Source organism: Anolis sagrei, chromosome 5, assembly GCF_037176765.1.
Source record: "Anolis sagrei isolate rAnoSag1 chromosome 5, rAnoSag1.mat, whole genome shotgun sequence".
In the NCBI taxonomy this organism is placed as follows: Eukaryota; Metazoa; Chordata; class Lepidosauria; order Squamata; family Dactyloidae; genus Anolis; species Anolis sagrei.
The window spans coordinates 142,556,037-142,573,401 of record NC_090025.1 but is presented as its reverse complement, the minus strand read 5'-3'; the positions used below and the strand labels follow the sequence as shown (position 1 = coordinate 142,573,401).

The following is a 17,365-nucleotide window of genomic DNA, read 5'->3' as shown; positions in this document are numbered from 1 at the left end:
TGCAATCCTTTATTGAAATTAAAAGACTACAGTGGGCTCTTGGTTTCTGCTGTAGTTTGTTCCAAAACATCTCAAACTCCATTGATATTCAGCTCCCATTGTAAGCAATAGCACAGTAAAATTGTGTCCCTTATACAAGATGGAAAAATCAAGATTTGGCTTTTGGATTTCTTTTTGAACATTTTCAATCTGTGGATACAGAGAACTGACCTTATAACGTAAAACCAAACATCATGTATAAGTATTATAAAGAGAAAAAAATATCAACCAAATGGCAAATCTTTGACTTTTATGTGAGGGCAGATTTTACAGATGGATGGTCACACTACATACTAAAATGCCATTATTGTGTTTCCTCACATATCATTATTGTGCTTTGAAAATTAATGTGGGCTTTGTTATCAATTTCCCTCCCTCCTTTGTATGATGGACTTTTCTCCAGGGTGACATTTAACAAAAATATCTACATGACCATGCCTCTAAGATACATTATGACTAATTTTTTGAAGAGAGATCGGAAAAACACAATTGTGACTCCCAGTCTGGGCCTTTTGTTTGTTTTGCTGTTGCTTTCCCTCTCAGTAAAAGGGCAAAATATGCCAAGAGGGAGATTGCTTGGGCAAAGAGCGAGAATGACTCCAGGCGTATAAATACTGTACCCTTTCTGTAGACTATCGGGCAGGGTTGGCTTTATAGAAACCTTTCATCTTACCAGAAAACAGAGACTTCATCCTGCCTCTGCATACACACAGAGACAGGGACAAACACGCGTACTTTAGAAGGAATATCTCATTGATGCTTTGTGTCTCACAGACATAAAAGTGGGATACAAATAAATAAATAATAATATTAATAATTGTCAATGGAACAGAGCTTCAAATAGGACGAAGGGTGTGTGTACTCTGAGGAATCAATACAATTTGTCACCTTTCAATGTCCATGGCCAATGCTATGGATTTAGGGGAGTTATAGTTTTGCAAGGTCTTGAGCCTTCTCTGCTCAAAACAACTCAGAAGATAAAAGTCTTGAGCTGTAGTTTGCTGCTCACTAAACTACAACACCCAGAATTCCATAGCACTGACCCATAGCAGTTAAAGTGGGGTAAACTGCATTAATTCTACAATGTAGATGCAGGAGTAGAGTGGTGGTAGGGGACATGGGAAGCCTGTTTTTCCAAATGGATGACAGGCAAACCCCACCAGTGGAGAGAAATTGGTACAGCACAGCATCTTTTATCTGATGTGTGGAACCAGAAGTGTTTTAGATTTACATGTCCATAATGAGATATCTTGAAGACAGGACCAAAATCTAAATTGGACATGCATTTATGCTTCCTGTACATCTCACACACCTAGCCTGAAGTAAATTTTATACACAATACATTTGGCAATTTTGCAATTTCTGTAAATAGTATCACCAGAAAGCAGAGGAGCTACTCCCTCATCCATCCATGTGAACAGTTTTGGGGGTTTTCGGATACTGCGTAAAAGATTATGAACCTGTATCTCACAACTCCTTTGACCCATAGCTGTTTTCACAAGAGACTTGGCCCAGTCTAGGGTGTATGGTTTGGATGTGGGCTTGAATGGCTTTGACATATTCCTGAAATTGTATGTGTACATCTGTGAAACAGAGGGTGCACCTACACTGAATAATGAATGCAGTTTGACACAACTTTAACTGCCATGGATCAATGCTATAGAGTTATAGGAGCTGTCGTTTCACAAGGTTTTTAGCTTTCACTGGTCTGCAAGAATGAAAATATGGTTTGCAGCCTCACAATTACTTCACTATTGCCTTGAAACTGCGTGGCAATGAGAGTGACTGGTCTTGCAAAACCCTCTTATAGTGACGAGGCAATGGGGATATCGGGAGGGGAGAGGCTGACTACCCACAAAATATTACTACTATCACATCTGTTCTAGATTATTAAATATGCTTTTCTGTGGGGGAGCAGATGATGTCTACTGGATGGCGTACGTTCTCCATCAGAAACTATACATGATGTAGTTTACCCAATGCCGTTTTCTGAATCGGCACCCTAAATAACCAAACTGAATCTGAAGTTGACCAAAAACTGATTTGTAACCCTTTTGGTAAAAATGTTTTAGAGTGGTCCCTGATCAAAGTGGTCCCTGATCTAGGTGGTCCCTGGTCAAAGTAGTCCCTGGTCAAGTGATCCTTGGTCAAAGTGATCCATGGTCAAAATGGCCCCTGGTCAAGTGGTCCCTAGTTAAAGTGGTCCCTGGTCAAAGTGATCCCTGGTCAAGTGGTCCCTGGACAAGGCGGTTACTGGTCAAGGTGGTCCCTGATCAAGGTGGTCCCTGGTCAAAGTGGTCCCTGGTTAAAATGGCCCCTGGTCAAGGTGGTCCCTGGTCAAAGTGGTTCCTGGTCAAAGTGGTCCCTGGTCAAAGTGATCTGTGGTCAAAATGGCCCCTGGTGAAGTGGTCCCTAGTCAAGTGGTGCCTGGTCAAAAAAGTTGGAAACCACTGCACTAGACTCTGAGGCAAAGAGTTCCACTGCTTGACTAAGTGGTCCTAGTCAAGTGGTCCCTGGTCAAAGTGGTCCTAGATCAAGGTGGTCCATGGTCAAAAAAAGGTAGAGAATCACTGCACTACACTCTGAGGCAGAGAGTTCCACTGCTGCACAGTTCTTCCAGGCGGGAAGTTCTTAATGTCCTAATACTCAAGTGGAATCTCTTTCCCTGGAATTTGAACCCATTGCTCCGAGTGGGTCGTTTTGTAGAACTATATGAATGGAGTGTGGCCCTCCCTGTGTATGTGTGAGAGAAAGAGCGTGAGGCAAGGAAAGAGAGTGTGTGAGAGAGTGAAACACGGTGTGTGCGGGTGTGAGAAAGGGCTCTCCTCTGGAGGGGCTGCGCGGGAGCTGCCTGCCTGCCTCCTCCCATCCCTTCCCTTCCCTTCCCTTCCCTCCTCCTTGGCTTGGCTGGGCGTCTTGGGGGGCGCCTCTCCCTCGCGGCCCCCTCAACTCCCACCTGCTAGCGGCGGCGGCGGCGGGGTGAGGCAGGCGAGGCCCCCCTTCTGCGTCCCCAGCTGAACCCCAGGGCGCCCCTTCCCTCTCCCTTTCTTCCTCCTCCTCAGTGGAGCGGACCGTGCCTCCTCTGCCTCGCCTCGTCTTGCCTCTCCAGCCTCGGCTGCCCTGAGGACCCCCCTCCCTTCCCCTCGCCGCCCCTTCCTCCTCCTCCTCCTCTTCTCCAGAAGCGGAGGGAAAAGAGGAGGAGGCGCTACTACTGCTGCTGCTGCTTCTGCCGCCGCCGCCTTGGACTGCAATGTGCTCCCCGCCGCAGCCCTGAAGGAGCCATGCCGGGCTGGAAGAAGACCATCCCCGTCTGCCTGCAAGCCGAGCAGGAGCGAGGTGAGGCTGGGGCCCGAGAGGCCACGCGAGGGCCCAACAGGGGGGAGGGAGGGGGCCAAGCTTTGGTGGCAACCGTGGTGGCGCCAAGGCGGAAGGAGGGAGGGAGGGAGGCACCCCTTCTTCTCTCCCCTCCCCTCCTCACAGGCCGCCTCCGCCTCCCCTCAGGTGCGCTCTGCCTCCCGAAGGCGGGGAAGCCCAGGAAGGGGGCTGCCGAATGGCCAGCCCACGGGGCGGGAGGCGCCCAAAGGCCCTGGCCTCCCAGAGGCACCCAGGGGCTGCTTTTCCAGTTGGGAGGCAACTTTTCCCCGCCTGTTTTGGACTCTGCCCCCTCCCAGCCCCTCTCCATGGGGCCTGCCTGGCTGGCTGTGCCTCCTGGTCTTCTAGGCGAAGTTTCCAACCCTCTCTGCGAGGGAGGGCTTCTTGCTCGCCTCACACAGGGAAAGTCGCTTTGCACCCAGAGAGCCGTTTGGGAGTCGGAAGCACCTGCCTCTAGACCTCGAAGGAAGGGAGAGGCGCCTTCTTGGCTGGAGGAACTCTTCCCGGTGGGAAAGCGTCGCCCTCGGAGGTGGGAAGTTTAGGCATGCCCACCACGGCTTTCTGGAGGTCTTTGGCTCCTGGGCAGGCATGGGCGAACTTGGGCCCTCCAGGTGTTTTGGACTCCAATTCCCACAATTCCGAATAGCCTCAGGCTTCATCACTTTCCCTCTTGAATTGTAGTGCCCAGACTTGGGCACAGTGTTATCCCACAGGAGACTAGAGAGGAAGACTTCCCTTGCCCTTCCATGTTATGGCAACCTTGAGAGCCACACTCTCTGAGAACAGTGTCCTGAGATTTGAGCATCATCTTGTCCCAACATTTGGCACATGGAAACTTTACAAAGAAGTTTCCATGGTTCTTTTCCAGTGCAGTGTTGAATACCTCAGGAATCCCCCCAGTATCTCACGCAGACTTGGGAGGAGTTGGATTTTGCTGAGCCCTTGGAGCAGGCATGAGCAAACTTTGACCCTCCAAGTGTTTTGGATTTCAACTCCCACAATTCCTAACAGCCTTAGGCTTCATCCTTTTCCGTCTTGAATTGTGGTACCCACAATTGGACAGTGTTATCCCATAGGAGCCTAGAGAGGAACCGTTACTTCCCTTGCCCTTTCATGTTATGGCAACCATGTGAGCCGCACACTCTGAGAATGGTACCTTGAGATTTGGGCATCATCTTGGCACAACATTTGGTACATGGAAACTTCACAAAGAAGTCTCCTTGGTTCTTTTCCTTTGCAGTGCTGATTACCTCAGGAATCCCCCCAGTATCTCATGCAGACTTAAGGAGGAGTTGGATTTTGCTGAGCTCTTGGAGCAGGTATGGGCAAACTTGGATCCTCCAGGTGTTTTGGACTTCAACTCCCACGAGAAAGAAACCATAACTTCCCTTTCCTTTTCATGTTATGCCAACCTTGAATGAGCCACACTTTCTCAGAGAACCATGTCTTCTGATTTGGGAATCATCTTGCTACAACATTTGTCACATGGAAACTTCACAAAGAAGTCTCCATCATTCTTTGCCCTTGCAGTGTTGAATGCCTCAGGAATCCCCCCAGTAGCTCATGCAGACTTGAGGAGGAGTTGGATTTTGCTGAGCCCTTGGAGCAGGCATGGGTGAACTTCAGCCCTCTAGTTGTTTTGGACTCCATCTCCCACAATTTCTAACAGACTCACAGTTTTCCCTCTCAAATTGTGGTGGCCAGAATTGGGCAGTGTTATCCCACAGCAGACTAGAGAGGAACCATGACTTCCCTTCCCCTTCCATGTTATTGCAACCTTGAGAGCAGCACTCTCTGAGAACTGTACCTTGATATTTGAGCATCATCTTGCCATATTTGGCACATGGAAACTTCACAAAGAAGTCTCCATGGTTCTTTTCCTTTGCAGTGTTGAACACCTCAGGAATCCCCCCAGAAACTCATGCAGACTTGAGAAGGAGTTCTGGCCTCTCAAATTGTGGTGGCCAGAAAAACCCTCCTGGTTTTTTGGACTTCAACTCCCACAATTCCGAACAGCCTCAGGCCCCTTTCTCCCTCAGCCACTTAAAAGGAAAGGAGAGGAAAGGAAAGAAAGGAAGGGGCCTGAGACCGTTAGGAACTGTGGGAGTTGCAGTCCAAAACACCAGGAGGGTCCAAGTTCCCCCATGCCTACTTCAAGGGCTCAGCAAAATCCAACTCCTCCTTAAATTTGCATGAGATACTGGGGGATTCCTGAGGTACTCAACATTGCAAAGGAAAAAAAATGGATGGAGACTTCCTTGTGAAGTTTCCATGTGGTAAATATTGTGGCAAGGTGATGCCCAAATCTCAAGGCACCATTCTCAGAGTTTGCAGCTCTCAAGGTTGGCATAACATGAAAAGGAAAAGGAAGTTATGGTTTCTTTCCAGTCTGCTGTGGAATAACACTGTGTCCAATTCTGAACACCACAATCAAGAGGGATATTGACAAACTCAACGTGTCCAGAGGGCAATCAAAATGATCCAAGATTTGGAAGCCAAACTCTATGAGGAACAGTTAATGAAGCTGGGTATGTTTAGTTTGGAGAAAAGAGGTTATGAGGGAGCAGACTTGTTTCCTGCTACCCTGTAAATATGAGAAATTTACATATTTGAAAAAATGTCATAAGGAAGAGGGAGCAGACTTGTTTCCTGCTGCCCTGGAGACTCAGATTCGGAGTAGTGGGTTCAAATTACAGGAAAGGAGATTCCACCTGAATGTTAGGAAGAGCTTTCTGACTGTAAGAGCTCTTCCAGACAGGTCCTATATCCCAGGAACTGACCCCAGGTTTTCTGTTTTAAACTGGTTTATATGAGCCCACAGTGCCAGATTATCTGGGATAAAGGGAAACCCTGGGATCAGATCCTGTGATATAGGGCCTGTTTGGAAGGGCCATATGACCTGTTCAACAGTGGAACTCACTGTCTCAGTGTGAGATGGATGCTCCTTCATTGAAGGTTTTTAAACAGAGTCTGGATGACTATCTGTCGGGGGTGCTTTGAATGTGCTTTCCCTGCAAGGCAGAGGGCTGGACTGGATGGGCATGGATGAAGTCTTGTCCAACTCTATGATTCAATGACATTCCATAAACAAAGAAATAACTTTATGTACTTACTGGGGTTCTTGAAGTGTCAGGGCAGGTGGCACAGAATGCAAAAGGAAAGGATGATGGATAATTCCCTGTGAAGCATAAGTTTCCATGTGCCTAGTGCTATGGCAAGATGATGCCAAAGTCTCAATGTACAACCCTTCCAAAAGAATGCTGCCTTCAGGGTAGTAATAGCACTCCCCCAAACAACTACTGTATTTCTTTCATTCCAAGACACTGTTTCCCCCCATATGTATCCCTAAAAGTGGAGTGCACCTTAGAACTACAGGTGCTTTTAAAATATATATAAATAAAGCTTTTTTCTATTGGTGGTACTAAACTAGTGTGCAATTACAATCAATAGTGTGAAATTATAATCGACAGCATCTTAGAATTGAAGATATACGGTAAACAAGCATGATATATTTACAGACTATAGAAGGTCTTCGTGTGAGATATTCCATATCCCTTGTGTTCTCTCTGTTTTGGAGAAGCCTTTGTGGAATTGAGTTTTTTCTGCCCTCTTCAAAGAATATCTTGGAGTGTTATGCTTTCATATAATAAGAGTACATCTTATAGGGGTTCTTAACAGTCTGTTTTCATATTCTTCATAGCAGGCAACTTGACATTTATTCCAAGGCCCAGCAAAATGCTTACTTCAAGTATTCAGTACTTGATTTCTGAACTTCTCTGTGTTGTGTGCTCAAAGATTTTATTAGATTCTGCGGGCAAAACTTGCAGAGTGTTTCCTGTATGACTGCTGTTATTGTTGTGCCATATATGTCTTTACATATACAGCATTCAGTGTTTTATACTCTTGTCTCAATGTGTTAATAACATGACCATTCATCTCCATTGATGGTTAAGAAGCTTTTAAATTTTTACACCAAGTGATGCCTGTGCAGAAATCTGCAAACCTCCAAAGGACATGTTCATGGGAGAAATCAGAATCCCTGGAATGTGAAAAATACAGAATTTATTTTTGTTGTGGTCAGTAGTATCTAAAATACATTTATGCTTTTACTGACATGGAGATGGAGTACATGTTGTGAGTCAGGTAGATTAATAAACTGGCAACATGAAAATAAAATTTGTATGATATTATTTAGTTTATGCTAAACTATATACCAAGGGCAAGAAGTATGGATGGCATCCTTGAAGTGACTGGCTTGACTCTGAAGGAGCTGGGGATGGTGATGGCTGACAGGGAGCTCTGGCGTGGGCTGGTCCATGAGGTCACACAGAGTGGGAAACAACTGAACGAATGAACAACAACAACATATATACCAGATTTTATATTTTTAGATAAATTCCAAAATAAGCAAGGATTGGGTATTCTGTTACATTCAGGCTATCTACACTGAATGAATCTGTAATGCATTTGAAAGTGAGCTATGTCATTTTCATCCATTTTTGTGTGCTTGTTATATTTGTGCATTGTGCATACAGTTATGTGTGTTAAGTGCCTGATTTAGGCTGTGATATTCTGAAATTGCAGTCTTGAAGTATATATAACTGATCAAAATGTAATGCACAAATGCATACATTCCTTTGGATGTTATGACAGTTTTTTGGTTGGTAAGATTTCACTAATGAAATCTGGGCATTTCTTGATTTCCTGTTTTATAAGTACAAAAAGCCGAAGTATGGAGCTTTCTGATCTCTTTAAGGAAATCAGTGTTTAACTCTGAGTATAGAAATCTGCTTAGATGTGCTGTTCTTTTTTTGGCGAACGACAAAAGTAATCATGTATAAACACTTTAATTAGTTTTTACAAGGTTAAATGAAATGAAATCCAGTAATGGACAACTTGTATGATTTTGTTCTGTTACCATAATATTGTACTAAACAAGAACTAAAAGCAAGACAGATTTGAATAATTTAGATGTTTGGGGAAAATAAACAAGTAGATAGATAGACATATGGTCACAAAGTTGCTAGTTTAGTTAAGAAAAACTCTTACAAAATCAAAATTATCTCTGCATACCAGAGACAGTGGCTCCATTTCTGTGAATAAGAATAAGAATCAGGAATGCTTTATCTGGGTGGGGAGAGTGGAGGATTGTATACAGTTGAACAATTGCCTTTGGATGTCTTTTCTCCTTTGATGTTTTTCTGCACCAGGAGATAATGCTGCTTTGTAAACAGTTCTCATGCTTGTTTATTTAATTTGTATTTTCTGTTCAGCTTATTTTCCTAACAGAGTTCAGTGAACCCATTTTTTTCAAATTATTGTTACTCTCTTATTTTCATTCTCCGTGAGATAAACAACACAAAACCACTTTGGATTTCTGAGGTAGAGTTCATTTTATATTGCTCAAGCTTAGCTAATCAATTTAGCAAAATGTGAGAGCTTCTTCAAATTCAATTATCTGTCTTCCCTTTTAGACATATGAAAAATATGAAATGATCAAAATAACTAATTGATGTTGTGCTAGAATAGCAAACGGAAACTAGATAAACCCTTTTAAATCACCAGGAAAAATTTCCAGTGTTTGTAGCAAAATGAAGAAGCAATTTAGATCTGAATGTGGGTCTGAAGAAGCATTTTAGGTCTTAAGAAGGCAGTTGCAAATATTGTTAATTCTGATTCCAAGCCAGTTTGCTTACATCTCCCTCTGCTGTTAGTAGGTTATATTTCTGTTTTGAAATGCTTTTCAAGACAACAGTCTGGCTTCATTTTTTCTGACTATTATTGCATCAGTCTTTTAGTTTCAAAGAAGTAGTAGTCCCTACCTCAGATAATCTATTTAATGGATATATATGTGCAAATAAGCATACATAATAGAGTAATGTAGAAAGTCCAGTATATAACTTATAGAGGAAAGTCTTGTGTGAAAGAGGTGATGCTTTCCATTTATATACTCTTCAGCCCAAGCAAACATAATCATCAGGATAAAGATAACAAAATTGCATTTCCCTTCAAAATCAACCAGAAAAAAACCTTTAAATAATTCAACACCTGGCTTGAACTCTACTGAATTTTCTCCTTAAGTCACTTCTTTCCATAGTTCCTTATATATCATTCTCTTTGCTTTCAAGATTTAACAAACATGTTGCATACATATGCTCTTTGTCTATTCTCCCTAAATATAAAATAAAACAGACAAAATGGAAAATCTTTATTACTAAACAGAAGCACATTATCCTCAGCAAGGGAATGACATTTTTGCCTTGATGTTTCCAGACTTCAATCTCCTGCTTGATTCATGCACCTGCCAATTACGAACCTTCTTTATTATCACTTGCACTTTCAAAATGCAACTTTACACACACTTGCTGGGGAATAATTGAACAGCAGATTGGTATGCAGGTGAAGGCTTTATGTTGTGCACCTGACAGTCCAGTCTAATCTTTGCATATAATACTGCTGTTAAAGCTACAGGGGCAAGAGTGGTTGAAAACTTGATAACTCTAGTTGTCATCCAACTATAAAAAAACAGTCTGCCCTCTTCAATAATAACTCCAGTGGGCCTTTGATATCCACTTGAGTTTGGTCCCTGGGCACCCAACCCATAGAGACTAAATCCATGGATGCTCACATTTCATGATATACAATGGTGCACTAAAATGGCCCCCCTTATACAAAATGGCAAAAACAAGGTTGCCTTTTAATTGTTTTTTTAATCCAAGCCGTGGATGGTTGAATCTATGAATGTAGAATATATGGATATGGAGGGCCAACCGCATTTGTACTAATAGCTTTCTGGGCAAATCAGGGAATTTCAACGGTGAAATCATCGTGTTTCTTTTTCAGAGAATTCCTGTGATCATGTGGTTGAAATCACTTAAACCATATAGAAAGGAGCTTTATACAGAAAGGCAGCCAAGCAAATCTATATTATTTGTATTTATATTTATATATGTGTGTATACCTTTCTCTCAAAATAGTGCTCAAAGTGGTTTACTGTACATGCATAAACAAATTGGACAATATATTTGCTGCCTTTGCACATAAAAAGCACCTACTTGACACCCAACATAGAACAGACAGTTTACAAATTAATGAGATTTTAGATTTTAAAATTAGATCATGATCATCATAGTAATCATCACCGTCATTATTTATTTATGTAGCATTATCAATGTACATGACACAGCACTTTGGGGTCTGTATTCCTATAGTTTTAATTAACAGAAAACCAAACCAATTGGAACTGATTTTCGTCTTCTTCCATTTGTTCAGTTAAGGTTGCACAAGAGAAAGTTTTTCTACAAGATCCGAATTAGTTTCTGTTGAATAATGAGTTTGTAACATAGTAGCTGAAGTAAAACCCTGCCACTTCAGAAATGACATGTAAAAACCCACAGATGTAATACAATGTATGATTAAAATTCAGGGCATATTTTCCTCCAGATTTTCCACTTAAGCAGCTAAAACAAATCCAGTTATAAGCTACCTAAAACACTTTTGAGGTGACATCTGAAAGAAGGAAGGAGGAACAAAAGTATTGGGGAGGAGTGCTGACACTCTTCTGTATTTCTTCCAATCAAGTTAAATGAAATCGTTTTATGGGTCTCCTGTGTCAGCTTTACGGCTAATCAGTTTTGACAGGAGTCTAGCAAACAATGGGTCTTGTTTGTTTATGGTTTAAAATTAAGGTGACATCGCAAATGCACAGCTCAGAATTAGGATGCTAAACATTTTTAAATGCTAAGTATAAAATATAAATTGCTTCCATTTCACTGTGAGCTGAAATATGCACTTCCTTTTTTATCTACTTCTAACTATCCAGCTCCTATTGCTTCTACATGATTACTACAAGTAAGTTATGTTCATCCTAAAACTACGTAGAAATGGAAGCTAATGACTCAATGGGCTTAGAGCCTTAGACCTTGATAATAACTCTGTGACTACTCCCCGGCAGCTGCTGTAGCTCTGCTCTAATTCACTGCAATTGGCATTCTGAGAATAGTTGCTCCTCCCTCAAAGATGTGGTATAAACACACAAATATGTTGGCTGGCAGTGGCTGCATGTTGGGGCCATCAGCTCCTTCAGTTCCTGTATTTGAAAAAGATGGGGCACCAATAATGTACTGTGATCATCATCTTCCCCTTTAATCTGTTAAGAATGCCTACTTTATTTTTTAAAGACACTTTCAGTTTCTTAAAACTGAAAACAAAACCAAACCCCAAACCTCCCACATTAATAGCAGGACTTGCATTCCTCCCTCTTCCACTACTTTCCTGTTTGGGTGACAACACTTGACAGAGGAGAATATTCTTTAGGAAAGAGAGAATATAATAAAAATATGATACAAGGTTTGTTTGGGTGTTGGATCCAACAACAATTCAAGAACTACCGTATATTCCGGGGTACAAGACGACTTTCTAAGCCAGGAAAATCATTTCAAAAGTGGGGAGTCATCTTGTACCCCGGTATAATTTTTTTGGGATCATTTTTCCCTCGTCTCCCTTGCCCTGGGCATCCCCGCGTGGTGGAGCCTGCGGAGGAGGGAGGGGGGAGGGAGGGGGGAGAGGGGAGGAGCGGCAGGCTTCGCTGCCAAGCTGGCAGCGTGGTAGCCTACTGGGCTGTCTTCACCTTCGCCGGCATGGAGTTGGCTCCGCCTCCGCCCTCCATCCTAGCTGCCGCAGGAGCCAAAGCCAGAGGGGTGGCCGGGAGAGCTCGCCTCTGGCTGCTGAGGCCCCGCCCCCGTGGAGGACCCCGCCCTTCCCGCCCCGGCTTCAGCTCCTGTTGCTTTACCAGGCCGGCGGGGGTGTTTGCATGCTGTGCTGTCCCCTCCGCCACTGGTCTGCTGCTAGCTCCGCCTCTGGCCTCAAAGCCAGAGCAATTGCTGAGAGAACCAAAACCGGAGTGGGGAGGCAGTGGGAGAAGAGGATCCCTCGGCAGTTGCTCTGGCTTTGAGGCCCTCCTGCAGCAGCTGTTCTGAGATGGAGGGCGGAGGCGGAGCCAACTCCGTGCCGGCGAGGGTGAAGACAGCCCAGTAGGCTACCATGCTGCCCGCCGCTCCTCCTCCTCGCCCCCTCCCTCCCTCCCCCCTCCCTATGACTTCTTCTCACATATTTATACATGGCTCTCATGTCTCCTCTCAGCCCTCTCTTCTTCAGACTAAACATACCCAGCTCTTTAAGCCACTCCTCGTAGGGCTTGTTCTCCAGACCCTTGATCTGCTCTCTCCTCCCTATGACTTCTTCTCACATATTTATACATGGCTCTCTTCATGTCTCCTCTCAGCCCTCTCTTCTTCAGACTAAACATACCCAGCTCTTTAAGCCACTCCTCATAGGGCTTGTTCTCCAGACCCTTGATCTGCTCTCTCCTCCCTATGACTTCCTCTCACATATTTATACATGGCTCTCATCATGTCTCCTCTCAGCCTTCTCTTCTTCAGACTAAACATACCCAGCTCTTTAAGCCACTCCTCATAGGGCTTGTTCTCCAGACCCTTGATCTGCTCTCTCCTCCCTATGACTTCCTCTCACATATTTATACATGGTTCTCATCATGTCTCCTCTCAGCCTTCTCTTCTTCAGACTAAACATACCCAGCTCTTTAAGCCACTCCTCATAGGGCTTGTTCTCCAGACCCTTGATCTGCTCTCTCCTCCCTATGACTTCCTCTCACATATTTATACATGGCTCTCATCATGTCTCCTCTCAGCCTTCTCTTCTTCAGACTAAACATACCCAGCTCTTTAAGCCACTCTTCATAGGGCTTGTTCTCCAGAACCTTGATTATTTTAGTCACCCTCTTCCTCTGGACACATTCCAGCTTGTCAACATCTCCCTTCAGTTGTGGTACCCAGAATTGGACACAATGTAATTCCAGGTTTGGTCTAACCAAGGCAGAATAGAGCATGGGGAGCATGACTTCCCTGGATCTAGACGCTATGCCCCTGTTCATGCAGGCCAAAATCCTATTGGTTTTTTTTTTGCCACCGCATGACATTGTTGGCTCATGTTTAACTTGTTGTCCACAAGGACCCCAAGATCTTTTTCACACATACCGCTTTCGAGCCACACGTCCCCCATCCTATATCTTTGCATTTCATTTTTGACAGAAGTCAAACTGGAAAGCTCTTATTGACCCAGGGTCCCCCTTCCTCTTTTCTGATCTCTTTTCCCCTTCTAACAATTAAACATCACCTGACTGTGTTCTTGAGAAACTCTAAAACAATTCAAGCTGTCACGGTGATTTGAGGATGAAGACATGTCAGGATGTGACCCAGTAAACATGTTCCATGCCAAATGCTACATTTCTGAAGGATGAGGTCCAATCTGCCCCTCTCTTCTGATAGGAGGTCCTGATTTTTAAAGACTGCTTATAGATAAAAATTCTACAAATGCTTTGCCTTCACCTCAGTACTCATCGTACAAAGCCTGACTTCTATTTGCATGCAAGCTTCTATGCCAACATACATGTAATCTGAACCATTTAAAGTCTGCTTTCATACTTGCCAGCATGATGTAAAGGACCCAGAGTGTAAATGAAATTCAAGGGAGGAAGAGCAACTATAATGTCCAATGTAAGGTACAATGTCCCTCTCATAGGAACCTGCATGTCAGAAGCATTTGAATTAAAATTACCATATTGAATTCAAATCTTGATTTTTTTTAAAAATGTATGTGGTGTGCATTGGAAGAGGGGTGGTCTTATACGGTGAGTATATCCCAAACTCTCTATTTTAACTGGAAAAGTTGGGGGTCGTCTTATACGCCCAGTCATCTTATATGCCGGAATATACGGTACATTTTCCATGCAACCAATCCAGGACCACATCCCACGTAGTCTGGGTTCTGTTTCCATGCACTTTAGAAATGGAGTCCCATGGAGGCCTCCTGGTAGGACTTGGAAATGGAACCCAGAATGCATCTTCAGGGGTTGGGTGCTACTCAACTCCAAACTGAGGAACATGGGAGAAATTCTGCAATGAAAATACACTCTTGGAGTGCCTGCTAACACAACTGAACTGGATACATATGTAGACCCATGAGTTGGCTGGATGGTATGGTTACTTCATAGCTCAAAGTTTTAAGCTTTCAAAGAGATCTAATGCTAGCTCAACATTAACAGTAGATAAAGAAAGCTAGTGTTATTGTGTTTTACACTTTAAAAGGCTTTTAGAAACCTACACTGATTGCAGTTATGCATAGAGTGGGACATTTATTTTAATTACGTTGATTGTAACTTGGTGTTTATGTTTATATTGCATTACCACACTTTAAACTTTATGGGAATGAAACTGAAAAAAAACCCCATCCATGACTTTAGTTCCCCCACTTCTCTGTTTTGAATTTGGGGGAGCTGGAGACAGGTGCATGAATTTTAGAAAGCCCTATTCCTAGCCTGCTTATCACAAAATAAATTGTCTGATGCTAAAAGGAAATACTCACAGAGAGGAAGAATGCAGGAAACAAGAATCTTACTAAGTTTTGGAAGATACATTATCTTAGATATTTTGTAGCTTGATGATTTGTGGTTTTAGATACATGTAATTTGTGGTTTTGACTGTGGATTTTATGTTTGCTATGCTGAGCTGTAAGGGAGACTGCAGCAGCATCAATTGAACAAGTAATGGTGCTGGTAATAAAATTAATTATAATAATAGCGATAATGATGGAAATGGGCCAATTGATACAAATTTGTGAACATTCATTTTGTGCAGGGCAATACAAACCATACTCCAGATGTATGTTCATGAAAATGTGACAACAAAATAACAATATGACAACTGAGCATAAGATATATAATATATAGGCAAATTGAAAGTAATGGGGAAAAATAGGAACAGTTTTGAAAAATGATGTCTCATGCATCATCTGAAGTTTTTCAGTTATCAAACAAAAACTAACACGTTTAAGATCTTTCTCATATTGTATAATAATATTTATTTTATTTATTTATTTTGAACACTTTTACAACACCCTTCTCAACACTTAGGGGGACTCAGGGTGGCTTCCAGTTGGCAACAATGCAATGCCACATAAAAAAAATACAATCAGCAATAATTATAACATTTAAAAGCATAAAACATTAAGACATGAACCATTAAAACAATATATTTACAGTCCACTGAGCTATTACCAGTCTGGTGGCCATTTATCTAGCCATATACTATGATTGAATACTCCATTTAACTTATCCATAATCCTTTTCCAAGCCATTGTCAACATTTTCATTTGTCCTTTCTGCCTAATTGCCCAAAGGCCTGGTCCCACATCCACGTTTTTACCTTCTACCTAAGGTGAGGAGGGATGACGATGACCTGATTTCCCTGGGAAGTGATTTCCACAGGTGAGGGCCACCACTGGGGTAAAAGTGTTCAAAATAATAGCAGGTTCTGTCCTATGAAATCTTAGGATTTATACTTTATGGATATATTTTGTGTTTGAAAGCTGTACCCTGAAACCAAACTATAGATATCGAGATTCTGTTGGATGGAGCCATGTCAGTTAAGATGGGATATAATTATTTAGTGTTGGAGAGGCAGGAGTTCTGCCCTTGTAAATCCAGGAACATCCTTTTGGATTGTCCTTTCTTATTTTGAGTATATAGCTGTTCAGTCTGTGGACTCTAGGGTTGAAACTCCACTGCTCAGTGACTGAGAAATCTCCATGCTATCATGTTGTTATCTTCTTGATTGTCATTCACGTTGACTTATAGAAACTCTGAACAGGAAATGATTGTCAGTAGACCATAGGAGAAATTTCTATGCTTGAGAGAAAGCCTCTAGCTTGTTAGTAGACAAACAAATAGAGAAAATTTGAATACTTCTGACAATTCCTTTACCATAATTTTTGATTCTGTTTTTAAATTTCCACAGCAGAAAACCTTAGCAGAGATTGATATATCCTTTAGTGTTATGCTCTGCCCACTTGTTTTCATTTCTTACACCAGTCAGAACTGATAGGAATGAATATATGCTCTGAATATTATGGGAGGTTTACTGAAGACCAAAATGATTCATATTCTAATGAGATAGTCTGACAATAAATTTCTTGCTCACTGCAACTGGTAAGCAGCTGAAACAGCACTTCTGATTTTAATAATAGAATAAATTAAAGCTTGAGCTTTAATCTGGTTTAAATAAATAAGGAATTCCTTAGAGAATAACAAAACAATGAAGTGTAAACACCACAATATGAGATATTTCACTTGTTTGTCCAGCAAGGATATATAAACAGAGGGAAGGGAACAGTACTTTATAGACTCTCAAGGTCTAGTAGATACAGTTCTCCTGTATCGTTTTACAGGAATTTTAATTACATTTTCCCCAGTTTGTAACTATGAATTTAAATGGCAATTGTTCTTGTATCAGCAAGTATAAATGTTTAAATCAGTGAGAGGTGCTATTAAAGCCTATGTTTAATTTGAAAATATACACCTTTTTTTACAGTGCTGTTCAGTTTCCTTGAAAGCACTCAGACCTGAACATAGGTGTTTGAGTTCAAAACTGCAATGGTTTCTTGTTGCAATTGTGCAACCACATATAATTATGAGAACAGCCAGTTAAAAATCCAAAAGACATTATGTTGCTCTGAGCTGTGTAGATGCCAAAATAAATATAATTTTGCATGGGACCTTGGGAGTCTTTTAGTTCAGAAAACAACTACTATGTCTCTGACAAATGACTATCTAACTTTGCTTGAATGAATCCACAAAGGGAAAGAACCCATAATCTCCTATGACAATCTGTTCCTCTGTTAGAATAGCTCTTACCATTATGAAGTTTATACCAGTGTGTAGTTGGCAGTCTTGCCATTTTTATCCTTTGGATCTTGTTCTGGGATCCAAAGGGATGTAAGGTATGTTCTACCATGACACATATAACAGATCTTTTCCTCCCTCCCTGAAAATCCATCTTGTTCATGTTACTTCCCCATCCCACTGCAACATAGCTATGTA

The 17,365-nt window shown here is 42.2% G+C and overlaps 1 protein-coding gene across 2 annotated transcripts in view; it reads left to right on the top strand.

Moving 5' to 3' along the window:
• The first annotated feature begins 3,131 nt into the window (after positions 1–3,131).
• Positions 3,132–17,365, top strand: part of GRIP1 (glutamate receptor interacting protein 1) — a 463,528-nt gene continuing 449,294 nt past the window's right edge. The window contains exon 1 of one of the 2 annotated variants that reach the window (XM_060777502.2): positions 3,132–3,375. In XM_060777502.2, the coding sequence (XP_060633485.1) occupies positions 3,321–3,375 (55 nt within the window). In that variant the 5' untranslated portion in view covers positions 3,132–3,320. The remainder of the gene's footprint in view (positions 3,376–17,365) is intronic. The other variant, XM_060777497.2, reaches the window with a different exon arrangement.